The sequence below is a fragment of the Melanerpes formicivorus genome, unplaced genomic scaffold (assembly GCF_026170545.1).
Source record: "Melanerpes formicivorus ecotype bairdi unplaced genomic scaffold, bMelFor1.0.p_v2 SCAF_65, whole genome shotgun sequence".
NCBI classification, from domain to species: domain Eukaryota; kingdom Metazoa; phylum Chordata; class Aves; order Piciformes; family Picidae; genus Melanerpes; species Melanerpes formicivorus.
Window position 1 is genome coordinate 3,060,142 of NW_027142417.1, and position 15,366 is coordinate 3,075,507.

The following is a 15,366-nucleotide window of genomic DNA, read 5'->3' on the forward strand; positions in this document are numbered from 1 at the left end:
AGATGGGCAGCTCCCTGCCACAGTGTGCCCAGCACCTCCCTGCTTCCATGGCCTTGAAACACAGCCTGAGGTGTCCTGAGCTGCTTCCTTCAAGGCTTTTAACTCTGTTCTGATCAGGTTAAGAGAATTGATGAAATGTGATGTCTCTGGTTTTATAAAGCTGAGGCTCCACCAGGGCAAGCAGTGGCACAGCCTGGGAGAGCCCTTGGCAGCTGGGGGGAGCTCGCTTGTCACCCAGGTCCTGCTGGAGCCCCTGCTGCTCGCTGCCTTGAGCGTAGCAATTAAAATCAGACCCCAGATTAGCCCTGCATTAGAGCAGCCAGCCATGGAAATGGGCTGAGGTGCAGCTGAGAGCAGTGCCTGGAACACATTTACCTCCCCAGCACTTAATTTATGGGCGTTTGCTTTTCCAAGTGACTAATGCCGACTTAATTAAAGTGATTTACTTCTCCTCTACCTCTTTGGAACAGCTCAGGTTCCCGGGGTGGAAGCACTTCCCGAAGATATTGATGAGTTTCAGAGTGGCTCTCAAGGGGCAGGATATGTAAGTACCTTCCCTCTGATTGTTACCAACAGTTTGATACAAATCAGGCTGTGCACCAAGGCTGTGCCTGGCAGCAGCCAGCCTGCAGGGAGGACACCTCACTCCCTTAACCTTCCTGCGCTTCCAGCCCTCTGACTGCTTTCAGTATTCCACGCCAGGAAGGGGGATCCTCAGAAATCAATTGCTGCTGTCTCACACAGCCCCAGGTGCTGCAGGACTTGCCTGTCCTGCTCCCCCTGTGGCTGCAGCCACTGAATGCTCTGTGTGTGCTCAGACGGCAGCCAGGGAGCCCTGGGAGCAGGGAACACTGCATGGCACAGCATCAAGGGAACAAACGGATTCATGCCCTGAATTCCAGGACTCTTATCTTTGCTTGGAACCCACTCCCCCAGGGGGGTCTGCTGCACACCCCATCGTCCCCCAGAGGGGTCTGCTGCACACCCCATCGTCCCCCAGGGGGGTCTGCTGCACACCCCTGGCTAGGTGAGCTCGTTTCCCCAAGCAGGACTGAAACCTTTGTGAGAACATTTCCATCACTTCTCTTGTTTGTAAGAACATCCTTGTGGACCTGGCAGCTTCCCAGAGCAGGTAACCAGTGGAATGAGCTCCACAATAATTAATAAGGATTATATGAAGTAGATAAAATTCCCCTGACCAGATAACCCCAGAGTGTTGTTGGAGTAAAGGTTGTTACACAACAGAATATCCCCAGAGATCTATAACCTTGTGTGTTCAGCTCTCTGTCATGAGCCACTCGTTCAGGTGCATTTTAGCTGCTTGTTACTCTGCAGTGCCACACAGCAGGAGTGCAGTAATGCAGCCCAGGTGCTGCAAATGGCTCCAGCAGTCTGAAGCCAGGCTCCAGCAGCTTTGCTGTTTCTAGGGCAAACAACAAGAGTTGCTTGGGCTGGTTTGGGTTCTTTGCAGTCTTTTGGGCAGTGCCAAGAGGACACAGGAATTCCTGTTGGAGCACAGCAGTTGTGGCTTAGAGCACACTTCAGGGCTGGTCAAGTAAGTGGAAAGGGCTCAGAGCTTGTTAGCTGAGGGAAGAAGAGGCAATGCTAAAGAGAAAAGAGAGCTAAGGGTGCAGGCTGGTCCTGCAGTCTCTCAGGCAGCTGATGAAGTGCCACTAACAAAGCTGAACTGGGCTGAGCACAGACTGTCTCCAGCACTCAGCTCAGCAGCTGCCAGGTCTGGAGCTCCAGATCAACTCCCAAAGCCTTTTGGGGAGCCTGGAGAGCAGGCTCTGGGGGCTCTGTGGAGAGCAGGCTCTGGGGGCTCTGTGGAGAGCAGGCTCTGGGGGCTCTGTGGAGAGCCTGGAGAGCAGGGTCTGGGGGCTCTGTGGAGAGCAGGATCTGGGGGCTCTGTGGAGAGCAGGCTCTGGGGGCTCTGTGGAGAGCAGGAAGCCCATGGAGCATGGTGGATGCTGCAGAAAAGGAGCAAGGAGCAGATCTTTAGCTGCTGTTGCTTTGAGCCCCTTTGCCAAGCCTCCTCCTTTCTGCTCCACAGAGGTAGAATCAATCTTGCAGCAGCCTCTGAGGCCACTCTTTTCTTATTGATTAGGGCCTGCAGCTGCCAGCTTTGATTTCTCAGTCCCACTGCTGTGTCACACAGGGAGAGAGCAGCAAATAAGCTGAATTGCACAGGGAGAGAAAGCTGCAAGGGAAAGCAGAGATCATTATGAGCAAAACCTTGCAGCCTTCTACTCCAAGCTTCTGCTTAAAGAGAGCAGGTAGCAGCTGGTTGTGAGCTTGGATCTCTGTTGTTATTCAAGGCTGAGGGCTGGGTTTGTTCAGCCTGGAGAAGGGAAGGCTTAGGGCAGATCATGGACCAGCACATCAAGGGTGGTCACCAGGAGGATGGAGACTCCCTTTGTACAAGGAGTCCCATGGCAAAGACCAGGGCTGCTGGGGACAAGGAGCTGCTGGGGACATTCCCATGTGGCTCCAGAAGAAAATGCAGCCCCATGAGCACAGCTGGAGACTGGGATCAGCTCCCAGGGGCAGCAGTGGAGTCCCCTGCCTGGGACGGTTTGAAGGCAGCTTGCCAGGGTGCTGGGGCAGCTCCCTTCAGCTTCACCATCAGCTAGCAAGGCTGGGGCAGATGAGCCTTGGGGTCCCTTCCAGCCTGGCACTCTGGGCTTCAGAATAAGACCCATCCAGCTCTCCAGCACTGGGGGTTGTCTGCAGCTGTATCTCCTCACAAAGGACAGAGTGATCCAACTGCTGCTGCTCCTTGGAGCTCTGGAGGAAGAGGTCTGCTCCCCAGTCCCCTCCTAAGTTCCAGTGACACTTACTCTCTGACAACCTTGCCATGTGAAATATGGAGGTGGTGCTGAGCTGGCTGGCAGGAGGGCTGTGAAGATCAATGTGTGCTTGCAGTGGGCTGCCACAAATCCTTCCAGGCAGGCAGAAATACGCTGTGCAATTACTGCAGGGCTGCTGGCAGGGCAGCTGCTCGTGACTTGGAATGAGTCTCAGGCATTACAGGGGAGGGGAGATGCTCCAGGAGGCTCGGGGGGAGGCAGCAAGAGCCTGGACGTGCTGCTGATCACACACTGCTCATCAGCTGCCCAGATTGCTTTGTGGCACTCCCTGCAGTGTGCACATCACCTGTGTGAGCTGCTGGCCAGGCCTGAGGGTGCAGCTGGGGGGGCCTGCATTCCAAAGGCTCATTTCAGTCTGCCCCTAGTTCAGTGGGTCCTCAGCATCAGCTTCTCCCTCCTCCTCCTCTCTATCTGACACATTTCCATCAGATGTGCCTTGTCCTGCAGAAGGGTTGGAGGAAAACTGGCACAGGCTGCCCAGGGAGGCTGTGGCTGCCTCCTCCCTGGAGCTGTTCAGGGCCAGGCTTTGAGCAGCCTGGGCTGGTGGGAGGTGTCCCTGCCATGGGTTGGGACTGGATGGTCTTTGGGGTCCCTTCCAACACAACCTGTGCCTTTCTGATAAAGCAGCAGGAATTACCTGAAGGGTCTTTGGAAGAGAGCTGTGTGAGCCCTGTCTTCCTGGCCCACGTGGAAGGTGCTTGGTGTGGAAGCCGAAGCAGTCTGGACCCCAGTGTTTAGAGGGGCAGGCACCATCTGCTGCAGGAGAGCCACAAAGCAGAATGGTTCAAGTCTGCTGTGGTTCAGCTGGGTCTGAACAGTGTGGTGCTGAGCAAGCTGCTGTGGGTGCCCCTCTTTAGCCTGCAGAGAGCCCTTCCAGCCCCCACAACGCTGGGGCTCTGGGGTTGGTGTTCTGGTTTGTGGGTTCAATGAGCAAGGCTTGCAGAGGCTTTGCAGTGAGAATCCCTCCAGCTGTATCTTAAGGCCACCCCTGGCAGCTGTGTTGAGAGGTTCCTGGAAGTGCAGGGACTGCTGGGCACCAGTGCTCCCCAGGGAGGTGCCTGTGCTGCTGGGCTGTCTGGTGGCACCAGGCTGTGTTGCCCTGCTGGGTTAGTTGCTGTTGCTGCAAGGAGTCCTCCTTGCAGTGCTGGAGCAGCACAGGCAGTGCTGGTGAGGAAATCCTGTGCTGTTCCCAGAGTGCTGCTCTGCAGAGACACGGTGCCAAAGGCTGCAGTGATTTAAAGGCAGTGCAGCCCCAGCCCCACTGAGGAGCTGGGCTGTAAATCAGAGAGGAATTTGTCCTGTTCTGATGGCTCAGCATGGAGCAGGAGCCGGGGGGGAAGGGTTAGCTGAGTTGCTTTGGATGCTTGGGTTGCCAACTCGTGATGTTAATTAAGGTAAGAGAGGCTATTTGGTAACAGCTTTCATAAAGTACTTTCTCTTCTACATAAAAGCAGCCCCAGGCCCCCTGCTCTCGATGGGGATTGCCTCTGGTTTACTGCTCCATGCTTGAATGTGAAGCTGCATTGCAAAAGTGATTCTCTTCTCTGTGTCTGTGCAAGGCTCAGGCGGCTTGGACCCTGGATGCTGTGGGTGTCAGGCCCGGAGGTTCCCCAAGGCAGAAGCCCCTGAAGGATTCCTTAGCAGCAAAAGAACTTCAGAGCATGGAGAAGCACCTAGCTGGTAGGTGTGGTGGTGTGGGAGCACAGCACCTAGCAGGGCTCTGCCTCACCTGGTGATGGAAACAGGTCAAGCCCTGCAGCTTCCCCTCAGCTTCACTGCAGAGAAACAGCACAGTTGTGGCTGTAGGTGTGATGAACCTTGCTGTAATTGTAGGGAACCCAGTAATTAGCCAGAGATTTAGGCAGCAATTAAGCAGTGTTGCACATGCTGCAGCCTGGGAGCTCACTGACAAAGCTGTTACTGTGCTCACGTTCCACCAAGGTCTGTGCAGTGACAAGCTCCTGATGCCTCTCCTGCACCCGGGCAGCCTGCAGGCAGGGCTGCAGAGGAGCTTTGGCTTGAGGAGCAGCTGTGTCCTGCAGCAGGAGGAGGTTTAGGCTAGAAAAGGAGCAGGACCTGAGTGTCTGTCTGTCTGTCTGTCTTTGTGTGTGCACAGACATCGAGAAGGACCTGGCGCTGTGGGAGGAAGCGAGGCTCTCGAGAAGCCCTGGTGCCCAGCACGCCCCTGGAGCCGCCTCTGACCATCCAGGCAATCTCCAAGCCACGCAGAGCCAGGCTGCACGGCCCCAGGTGCCAGCTCCCCCGGGGAAGAACGCTCAGCTGCAAGGGAGCATGTCCCCCCCGCTGCCCAGCAGCAGGGCGCAGGTCTGCAGCGCGGCCGGCGGCAGGTCCCCGGCGCCCGGCACGCAGCCCAGCAAGCCACCCACCCCCTCCACGGCGGGCAGCCGGCCCGGGACCCCCAGCAGCCTGCTGCCACGGCCCCTGACCCCTGGCAGCCAGGGCAGCAGGGAGGGCAGCGTTAGCATGCAGAGGAGCAGATCCTTGACATCGAAGAGCCAAATGGGGAGGACCCTGAGCGCGGCGTCGGGGCTGGCTGTGCAGCTGGGCGGGGACATGGTCGGCACTGTCAGCACCCAGAGGAGCAGTTTGTCAGAAGTAAGGTTTTCCATCTAAGCTTCTCGCTGTGTCTCAGCTGCTGGGCTGTGCCTTGTGCGGAGGTGCCCAGGGAGCACCCAGCAGCGCCCCGCTGCGGCGGGGCTGGAGCTGTGCTGAGGAGAAAAGCAGCGAGGAAGTGCTGCTGAGCCTGGAGAGGGCTCCGGCAGAGAGGTCACTCCTGTGCCCCCCGAATCCCCAGCAGCAAGGGAGGGCTTTGCTCAGTGCACAGCACTCTCATCAGCCTTACACTTCCCAAGAGGTGCCTGCCTCTGGAATATTAAACACAACTTTCTCTTCTCTGTGGTTCCAGGGTAGTTTTTCCCCCTGCCAGACCTGCAGGGTGGAGCATTCCCTCTCTCTGCATCTTCTGTAGTGGTTTTTGGACCCCGGGACGATCAGCAGGGCTGTGCTGGGTGGAGACAGGCTTTGCAGCACACCAAGCTGGGCTGCACTGAGGGAGGTCCAACCTCCCTGAGCTGCTGCCCAGTGCTGTGAGCATCCGAACCGGGCTGGGGCTGAGCCTCAACACCTCCTCTCCCCTAGCAGTGGCTTGCAGGGGTCCTTGTCCCAAACAAAAAGGGAAATACCCTCTCAATGTTGCTAACCTTGGCTGCCTTAAAGACCACTCTGGTGTGTAGGCAGTGGGAATAAAGGCACTTGACTCAGATCCATGCCTTACAGAGGTGAGTTTCTCTCAGGTAAAGCCTGTCCCTGGTACCTGCTTCTCTCTGGGGTGCTCAGTTTTCAGTGGGGGAGCACTCATTGATTGCAGATCTCTTTGTATTCCTCTGACCAGAGCCTGCTGCCCTTGCTGTGTGACCTGCCAAAGCCCAGCCTCTGCTGCTGTCCTCTCACACCTCCTGTGTACAGACTCAAGAGCTCCAAGGGCTGAGCAGCCTTCTGCCCTGGCTCACAGCTGGCATCGTGTCTCTGCTGTCACCCAGCTGCTGCTCAGCCCCAGCACTGCTCTGCAGGCTCTCATCCTCTGCTCTAATCCCTCCCAGAAGTGACAAATTCTTCTCTCACTGGGTACAATGGCTGCTGCTGACCCAGCTCAAGCCCTGTTGATCCCTTCCTGACGTGCACAAGTGACCTTTGGCTTCACAGAGCCTCCTCTCGGGGCTAGCCCTGCTCCCCAGGGGAGGGCTGCCGGTGTGACACAGCACACTGAGCACCTCTGCCACACTGTCAGGGCCCTTGGAGATCAGAAAGTGGCTGATGGAGGTCTGGCCCCACCTTTGGAGTGGTCCAGCAGAGCCTTTGGGAGCTCCCCAGAGCTCTCTTTGCACACTGACACTCCTGGTCACTTGGAGAGGTTCAGACAGAGCACAGCAGCAGTGGGTTTGGATCAGAGCACAGCAGCAGTGTCTGGGTTGAGTGGCATCCCTGCCTCAGCAGAGCTGTGCCCTATTTGTGGCCATGGGATCTCGTGCCCTGCTGCCCCAGCCTCTCTCTGACCCTGGAACCAGGCTGTAAAAAGGCAAAGCTGGGCTGAGGTAGGAGGAGCACAAGGAATCTCTGTCCTCCTTCCCACCTTTTGTGACCACAAGCACCAAAGTCCAGGCTGATGCTGTGTAAATAACTTTGCAGCTCTCCTTGCAGGTTTTGTGTCCTCCTCCTGTGTGAGAGCAGTCAGGTCAGAGAAGGGGAACTGCCTTCACTCCTCTCAGCCCTCTGGTGTGGCCTGGGAGCTCCCTTAGGTGTGAGCACACGGTGGTCTTGCTGCCAGTGCTGCAGGAGGTTTTGGAGCTCATTCTGCTTCCTTGCTCTCAGGAGGTGTTGATGGCTTGGAGCAGTCCCTCCCTGCCAGCCTGGGTGAGAGGCAGCCAGCTGGGCAGGCTGGGGGTGCTGGCTGCCAGGGGCATGGCTGCCCAGAAGGAGCTTCAATTAAAGCCTTCAGAACCTGCATGGCTGTGCACTGTGGTTATTTATCACCCATCCTAACACAGCTCTCACTGCCTTCTCTCTGTGCTTCTGAGTTGTGACAGGTTCCAGAGCACAGATTGAGAGTGGAATACAAAACTCATGCAGCCAGGTACAACTGAGAGCTGTCCTGAAGCTCTGCTGAAGTCCCTGCTGTGCCTCAGGGAGGTTTAATCTCATTAGAGCACAAATCTGATCAAATGTGGCAAGTGCTTAACATTATCAGCTGCTAAGAATCTTTTAGGGGTTTTTAATGCTCAGGACTTACAAAGAGCTGAGATTTTGTGGCCACACTGCTGCCTCTTGGCACACAGCACACGGCAGAGTTCTGCCAGGTGGGTTTTATTATCAGCTCTGTCCAGGGCTGAACTGAATTACAGCAGAGAAATGCTACCTGGAGAAATGCTTTTATTGGCTCTATAAATCAGGGCTCCAGAGCCCTTGGCAGAGAGGCTTTGTGTGCATTTGCCTTTGGTGCTTTGTGTCCATTGACAGAGGAATGTTGACTCTTGCTCCTCTCTTTGGCTGGAGCCCTCTGTAGTGGCAGAGCCCTGTGGTGGTGGTCAGAAGCTGCTGAGATGAAACTCCTCCTGGCTCCCTGGGCTGCTCAGCACTTGGAATTCTGCTGCCATCTATCCAGGTGGTCTGAGGTGGTGGTCAGCAATCTGTGTGGCTCTCTGCTTGTTACCAGCAGGGAACTGCAGCTTGTTGGGAGGCAGTGGTGATGGACACAAGTTTTCTGCCTGGGGTTTGGAGCAGGGTGTGCTGAGGACTCTGGTTCCACTGCTGCCTGGCTCAGTTCTTTGCTCTGTGCTTTTGGCAGGGGAGAGTGTGCTGGTCTCTGAGAGCTCCTCACTCCTGCTGCAGGAGGCCAGGGCCACAAAGCAAAGTACTTTGCCCAGTTCAGTGCTGTGGGCAGCAGCCTGCTCCAGCACTGAGCTGCTTCAAAGTGGCCTGAAATGAGTGAGGAGCTGCTGCCCAGCTCCTGCTGGGCCATGGCAGCAGCCTCAGTGGCTCCTTTGCCAGGCTGCTGGCAGAGTCAATCCCTCCCTGCCAGGGAGGTGGATCTTGGTTGGACAGCCCAAGGTCTCCAGCAGCTGATCCAGACAAGCCTGGCTCCTGGTTTCAGCCCACGCAGCCCCACAGTAAAGATTCTCCTGGAGCACTGTGCAGGAGAGCTCCAGCTGCACAGGGAGGCTCTGGCTTCCAGCTGCTGTGGCTGCCAGGGCTCCTAAACCTCTTTCTCAGGCATTTACAAGAGCCTGGGCAGTAGCTTTATGGCATCTGGCCCAGCTTTGAGTTCTTTTAGAGCCCAGAGCTGCCAGTTGCAGCTGTTCTGAGGATAACCTCCTGTGCTCCAGCCTCATCTCTCACCTTGGGTATTGCAAAGGCACCTGGCACTGCCCTGTGTGGCACTGGCCTGTGTGGCACTGCCCTGTGTGGCACTGCTCACACACTCAGCTGTGGAGAAGTGTTTGCATGGACACAGCTACAGAGGTTCCACAGAAAGGGAGGCAGCTGCAGACCATTTAGAAGGGAGGTCCTCAGCTGTGAGTGGAGTTCTGACTCTGTGAAACACTTCTGGTCTGATGCTTAGAGCTTTGTGGTGTCTTGGAGACAAAAACTTCCCACAGCATTTTTCCTTCCTAGGCTCTCCCCCTCCAAGAAAGCCTTAGGTTTCAGGTCCTTGTTCTTACTAGATCAGAGGCAGTGAAAGTCCTGACAAAGCAAAGCCTCAGTGAAGCAAACCCTGCCTGGCATGTCCAGGCACAGCCCCAAAGCTGCAGGGACAGCTCTGCGTTCAGCTGAGGCGAGCGTGGCTGCAGCAGCCAGCCAGGGAGGGCTCTGTTGTCAGAGGAGATAAAGGATTCACTGCACAGGTTTGCAGGGGTCCTGGCCACCCCCTACCTCCTGCTTCTGTTGCACAGCAAGGTTATTGTGTTGCTGTTACCAAAGGCTTTCTCCTGGCTGCTGAATTGAGGCTAGGAGTGTTTGCTGCACCTGTGCAGAGCCATCCTGTGTCCCTGTGCCTGAAGCAGACCTGGTTGTGGCAGGATGGATTCTTACCACAGCTTCGGCTCGCTCGGCAGCCCTGGAGAGTGAAGGGCTGGAAGCTGCCCCAGACAAGTGTGAGTATGCTTGGCAGGGCCAGAGAACACACCAGGAGCCCTCAGCTGCTGACTTCTCTGCAGGGCCTGTGCAGGTGAGGAGCTGCTCCCAGAGGTGCTCATTCCTCACTTGTTGGAGGGCTGAGCTGTGCAGGGTGGATTTGCAGCAGCTCTGTGAGGTGGCTGAGCGATGACAACGTGATCAGAGGCCAGGGTTTGCTTGGCTAAGTGGAACAATTTGTCCTGAGGTGCTGAAGCAGCTGCTGCAGCGAGGTGGCATGGAGCTGGAATCGATGCTCTCTGTTCAGTGACTGCAGTGACCAGCAGGGAAAGCCCCAACCCCCCCAGCAGCTCTGCAGAGCTGAGCCTCGCTCCCCAGGACTCCGTTCTCCCTGGCTTGCCTGCCTGCTCTGGAATGCCTCTGCAGGGAAAAGCACTTCTTAATCACACAAGTAAGTAATCCTGCACATCCTCCACCCTTTGAAGCAGCTGCCTGAGGGTGACAGCAAAGGTCAGCAGGATCTTGACCCAAAGGGCAGGGCAAGCAGCAACAGGCAGTGCAGGGAGTGCAGCTCCTTCCTCTGCCTGCCAGGGAGCTGGAGCAGCACCTCCCAGCTTTGTGCTGGCTGCTTTGGTCCTCAGGAGCTTTGTGCTCTGCAGGGTGGGGATGTGCCAGTTCTTCCCTGACAGATTTTAAGTGGCTGACCAGCACAAAGCTGGCCCGTGGTGACCAGCCACCAGCCAGGTGCAGCCCCATTCACTGCAACCCTTTGAGCTCTGCCTTTCAGCCCCTTCCCCAGCACCCCCTGAAGCTGGACAGCTGCTCCAGGAGGGTTCCTCGAGGGGCAGCATCCAGAGCCTTACTGAAATCCAGAAGAAACCTCCCTCCACCACCTTTCCTTCACCCAGGAGGTGTGAGGAGGGGAATCAGTGCGACAGAACCTTCCTCCTGTGAGCCCCTGGGGACTGAGCTGCATCCTTGGAGTGGCAGAGTTGCACTGAGCAAATGAGGACACAGAGCAGAGCTGTTCGATGCCAGCAGTGCTTCCTGCACCAGGAGTGCTAAACGTTGTCAACATCACCACCAGGAGAGGCAGCAGCCCCGACGGGGGGCACCCTGCTGCCGCTGGCACCCAGCAGCTGCAGAACTGACCAAGAGGAGCTGCCTGCTGCCGGTTCCCCCTGCGGGGCTTCAGCAGGGGCCCTGGAGCTGTTCCTGCTGCCAGTGCTGGCTCCTGGCAGGCAGAGCAGCTGGCAGGGGCTGCACCTCACCTTTCACCCTGCAGTCATTACATCTCTCTGGACCTGGCATGGGGGGTGGGTAGTCTGAGTAGGGAAGATTCCACTCCTCAGGCTGTGAGGAAGGGAAGGAGCTGCTCTGGCCTGGCAGCCAGGGGAGCTGATGCGTGTGGAGCCACGAGCTGGGGGTGCTGGGCAGCTCTGGGAGTGACAGGGGATGGACAGGGCAGTGGCACAGGCTGGGGGCTGTGTTCAGGTACAGGTGGACTCTGCATAGCTGTAGAGGAGGTCAGAGCAGCACTTCCCATCCTGCTGTCTGTGAATGTGTTTATTCCCACCAGGAGCAGCCTGGATGTGCAGGGTTTGCTCCTCTCTGGTCTGGCAGGAGGTGTCCCTGCCCGTGGTGGTGGGGTTGGAACTGGATGACCCTCAAGGTCCCTTCCAACCCACACCGTTGTGTGCTCCTGTGCTGGTCCTGTGCTTGTTTAGCTGTGAGTTCAGGGCATGGATAGCTCCTGCAGTGTGCCAGCCCGGTGAAGGCTGAATTTGCCCCTTGGTAGCTGGAATTTGAGCCCTAATTTCTGTGCCTTCACAGGCTTGTGAAGTCAGAGGGACTGCTGAGGAGCCATTCAGGCCACAACTCGCTGGGCACAGCCACACCTGAGAGTTTCCTTTCCCTTCTGCACAAAGATTTTAAGCAAAGCTATTTCTGCAGGCTCAGCAGTCCCTCAGTGGCACCCCTGGGAGCAGGGGAGCCAGCACCTTCCAGGCTCACTCTGATGGTTTGCTTCACTTTGTGCCCTGTGACTATGGATTGAGGGGAGAGAATCTGAGCTCTGTCTGCCCAGGGCTGCAGCTGCTGTGGCTTTGGACTTGTCTGAGGTTTTCTACTGCTTCTGTTTGTGTAATCTTGACTCTTTTCTAGGCTAATAAACGTCCAAGTGCTTGCCCACAGCTGCCACTGCCTGTGTGCCACTGCAGTGGGGGCTCAGAGGGAGGGGTTGGGGGTGGGGGGCAGAGCTGGGGGCTGCCCATGCTGTGGAGCTTTCTCTTGAGTTCATCACCTGCCTTGATCTCTAAGGCTCTGGTCCCAAGGGGCAGTGCCAAGGGTGGAGCCCCCCTGCAGGCAGCCACCACACAGAGGAAGGTCCTGGCTGCGGTGGAGCCTTCTCCTTGGGGGCTGCTGAAGCCAGCCTAAGCCCCAGGGGGAAACCCTGCTCCTGCCAACCCCCAGAGCCGCAGACAGTGCCTGCAGAAGCCTCACTGGAGGCCACAGGATGTGTCAGGTGTGCCAGGGAGGTCTCTGCCCTAGAGGGTGCACAGCCCTGCTCTGGAGTCACATCTGGAGCAGCAAAGCCCCCCCGAGCCCCCACGCCTTGGAGCTGTCTCCAGAACGCACAGGAGGGGCTCATGAGTGCAGCTCCCAACCTTGCTCCCTGGGGCTTCAGAGGGGCTGCAATCCAACACCTCTCCCTGAGTGCCTCCAGGGACGGTCCTCTTCCTCCTGATGTGTGTAACCCAACCCCTCCACGGCTCCAGGCTCATCGAGTGTGGGGCCCTCCAGCTGGGATTCCAAAGCACTTGGACTTCCTGTGCCCCCAGGTGAAGCTCCATCTCCCTGTCCAGAACAGGTCAGCTGTCCCTGACCTTTCACCTGGGCACAGGGCACATTTCCCCTGGGGATGTGTTGGAGGCCCCTGCAGGGCTTGTCTGGGGCACAGCCAGGCAGAGCTGCTGGGGGAAGCTGCAGCACCAACCTGCCGCTCAGCTCGGGGCTGCTGTGTGCACAGGGGACGCTGCTGGCTCTGGCTCTGCCTGCACTTGCTCCTCTTGGAGGCCTTTCCCAACCTGAGTGATCCTCTGACCCTCTTTAGTAGGTGGAGCTGAAGCTCTTCAGGTAGCACCAGGGCCCCAGGGATGTGTGCTGGCTGCTTCCCTTTGCAGGCAGCTGCTGCAGAGCCTGGCAGACGCAGTGCTACCTCCTGGGGCTTGCTCTGGCTGCAGAGTGGCTGCAGAGTGAGGCCGTGCTCAGGTGCTGGGACACTGATCTGGCAGCCTCCAGACACACCAGAAGAAGGTGAACTTGGTGTGGAAAGGTAAGAGTTGTGCCCTGAGGAGGTTGAAGGTAAGGGAGAATGAATTCAGGAGGGTGGAAACTCTCCTTGCCTCCAGGTGGATTTTCTGGGGACAAAATGCTTTGGCTGAGGCATGACCTAGCTTGGCAGAGAGAGCAGAGAGCACCTCCTTGGTCATGCCATAGAACAGCTCCCCTCCTCACATGCCACAGGGAGGCTGCTGCTCTAGATGGGGGCTGCTTCTCCTCTCCTCTCTGGGGAGGGTCTCCTCTCCTCTCTGGGGAGGGTCTCCTCTCCTCTCTGGGGAGGGTCTCCTCTCCTCTCTGGGGAGGGCTTCCTCTCCTCTCTGGGGAGGGTCTCCTCTCCTCTCTGGGGAGAGCTTCCTCTCCTCTCTGGGGAGGGTCTCCTCTCCTCTCTGGGGAGGGCTTCCTCTCCTCTCTGGGGAGGGCTTCCTCTCCTCTCTGGGGAGGGCTTCCTCTCCTCTCTGGGGAGGGCTGCTTCTCCTCTCTGGGGAGGGCTTCCCCATCCCTGCAGCAGGGCTTCCAGTGTGTTGCAGAGGGCTGTGATGGGGTTGGAACTAAGGTGCAGGCCTGTGGGAGCAGGCAGGGTGAGCAGAGAGCTGCAGTGCTCAATCTACCAAGATGCAACTGAACCATGGATGTTCTGTGTGAGGCCCACAGGCTTCTGGCTGTGCTTGCAGGGATGGCAGCCAGCACCACTCTGTGACTTACAGCAGAGCACCTCCCAGCCCATAATGACCACCTGGCACCACCTGCCCTGCTCAGGACCTGTGGCAGGAGTGCAGAGAGCAGCCAGCCTGGTGCCCAGGCAGCCCCAGCACCACGGAAGCTGCCCTGGGACACGCTGATGGATGGCACAGAGGTAAGAAATGGATCTCCTGGAATCCTTCCTGAGCAGGCTGAGGGCTTGGGAGCATCATTGCCTGGTTGTGGCACTGTTGAGGTCTCCAAGGTGCCAGCTGGTTTCCAGGCTGTGGGCTTGAAATCTGTGCTGACAGCAAGGTGTCAGGGGACAGCTTTATGGGATGGGAAGCACAGCCTCACTCTCGTGTACACTGATAGCTGCAAGAAGTGTGTGGAGATGTTGCTGGCAACCCTGAGGCTTTAGCTCACACCTCCAGCTGACAACGTCCCAGGGCTTGTGCAATGGTTTTCCTCCTGCTGATTCCTCTGTGCTGTTACCTTGTTAATTGCTGCACTGCAGCCTGGAACAAGGAGCTCTTAACCCTGGATTTGGAGAGGAAACTTTTCCCCCTTCTATTTCCAGCTGGGGCTGCCCTTGTGCTGAGCAGGACAGCAGCAGCTTGGTGCTGGCTCTCGGAGCTGGCAGCCTGGGCCCGTGCCTGATGTGCTTTACACCACAGTTGCAATGCTCTGTGCTGCGCTTCCAGAGCTGAGCTCAACGTCTTCAGCTGAGGTTGTTTCCCCTCCCTTCACCCATGCCCCCATTCCATGGTGGATTGAAACCAGGCTTCCTGGCTGCAGCCTTTGGAGATCTGAGTTTGATCAGTGGTGGAGCCCTGGAATGTCTGAGCTGAGGAGGGGGAGATGTGCTGCAGGCAGTGCTGGGGTGTGCAGAGTCGCCCCAGCCCCAGCCTGGCACCTCCCTGGCCTCTCCAACCCCCCTTACACCTTCCTGGGGCTGCCAGGGGACCCTCTGCTTGCAGCCCCCTCCCACAGCAGGGGGGGCTGCTGAGGACCCATTCAGATCTCTCTCAGCTCTGGTCAGAGCAGGGCTCACAGGTGGGAATCCAGCAGGGTTTGGTGCTGGCCCAGCAACAGCAAACTGCCTGTGGGGAGCCCTGGCAGGGAGCAGGGAAGGTTCAGACCTTGGTGTGTTTTGGGGGGCTGCAGATGACTCCACACAGACTTGCTGGCTCGGGGGCAGCTTTTCTCTTGGCAGCAGTTGAGTGAAAAGCTGCAAGTGTGGAGCAGGCAGTAGCTGCATTTCAGAGACCACTCTGCTGTTTGAAGCTGGGTTTGAGTCCTGTCTGAGCTGAGAGGAAGGGAAAGCCTGGCAAGGGTGGGAGCTAAAGGCTCTGGGCTGCTGCTGGCCGCAGGGCAGGTTGGGATTAGCTCTCCAGCACAGAATCCTATCAGGAATTGGCCTCCTCACTCCTGCTGGCTTCCCTGTGAGCTCTGCAAGGGGTGCATGAAGCCTGCACCCACCAGCCAGGGCTTCCCTCTCTCTCTCCAGCAGCCTCCCTGTGCCTGCAAGGCTCAGCCCTGTGGGAGCAGAAATCTGCTGCAAAGGGCTTGGAGCAACCAGGGTTTGTCTGGCAGGGGCTGGGCTGGCATGGGCTGGCTCTGCTGGCACAGGGATTCTTGTGACATCTCCACAGGGGACACAAAGCTCTCCCCTGGAACAGGTGCCACAAGTTGTCTGCTGCTCAGAATCCATCGTGGGGGAAAATCAATTTCCTGAGCAATAGATGACTGCAAAGAGGCTCAGAGGGGGTGGCCTGGTCAGCCTGGAGAGGAGAGGGCTGCAGGGACAGCTTAGAGCAGCCTGCCA

At 57.6% G+C, this 15,366-nt stretch overlaps 1 protein-coding gene across 4 annotated transcripts in view; it reads left to right on the top strand.

Annotated features, from left to right (window-relative positions):
* The window catches only part of CUNH8orf34 (chromosome unknown C8orf34 homolog), a 46,613-nt gene extending 39,221 nt beyond the window's left edge, over positions 1-7,392 (top strand). For all 4 annotated transcript variants that reach the window (XM_068162530.1, XM_068162533.1, XM_068162531.1 and 1 more), the window contains 3 exons: positions 471-544; positions 4,430-4,550; positions 4,987-7,392. In XM_068162530.1, the coding sequence (XP_068018631.1) occupies positions 471-544; positions 4,430-4,550; positions 4,987-5,504 (713 nt within the window). In that variant the 3' untranslated portion in view covers positions 5,505-7,392. The remainder of the gene's footprint in view (positions 1-470; positions 545-4,429; positions 4,551-4,986) is intronic.
* The last annotated feature ends 7,974 nt before the right edge of the window (positions 7,393-15,366 follow it).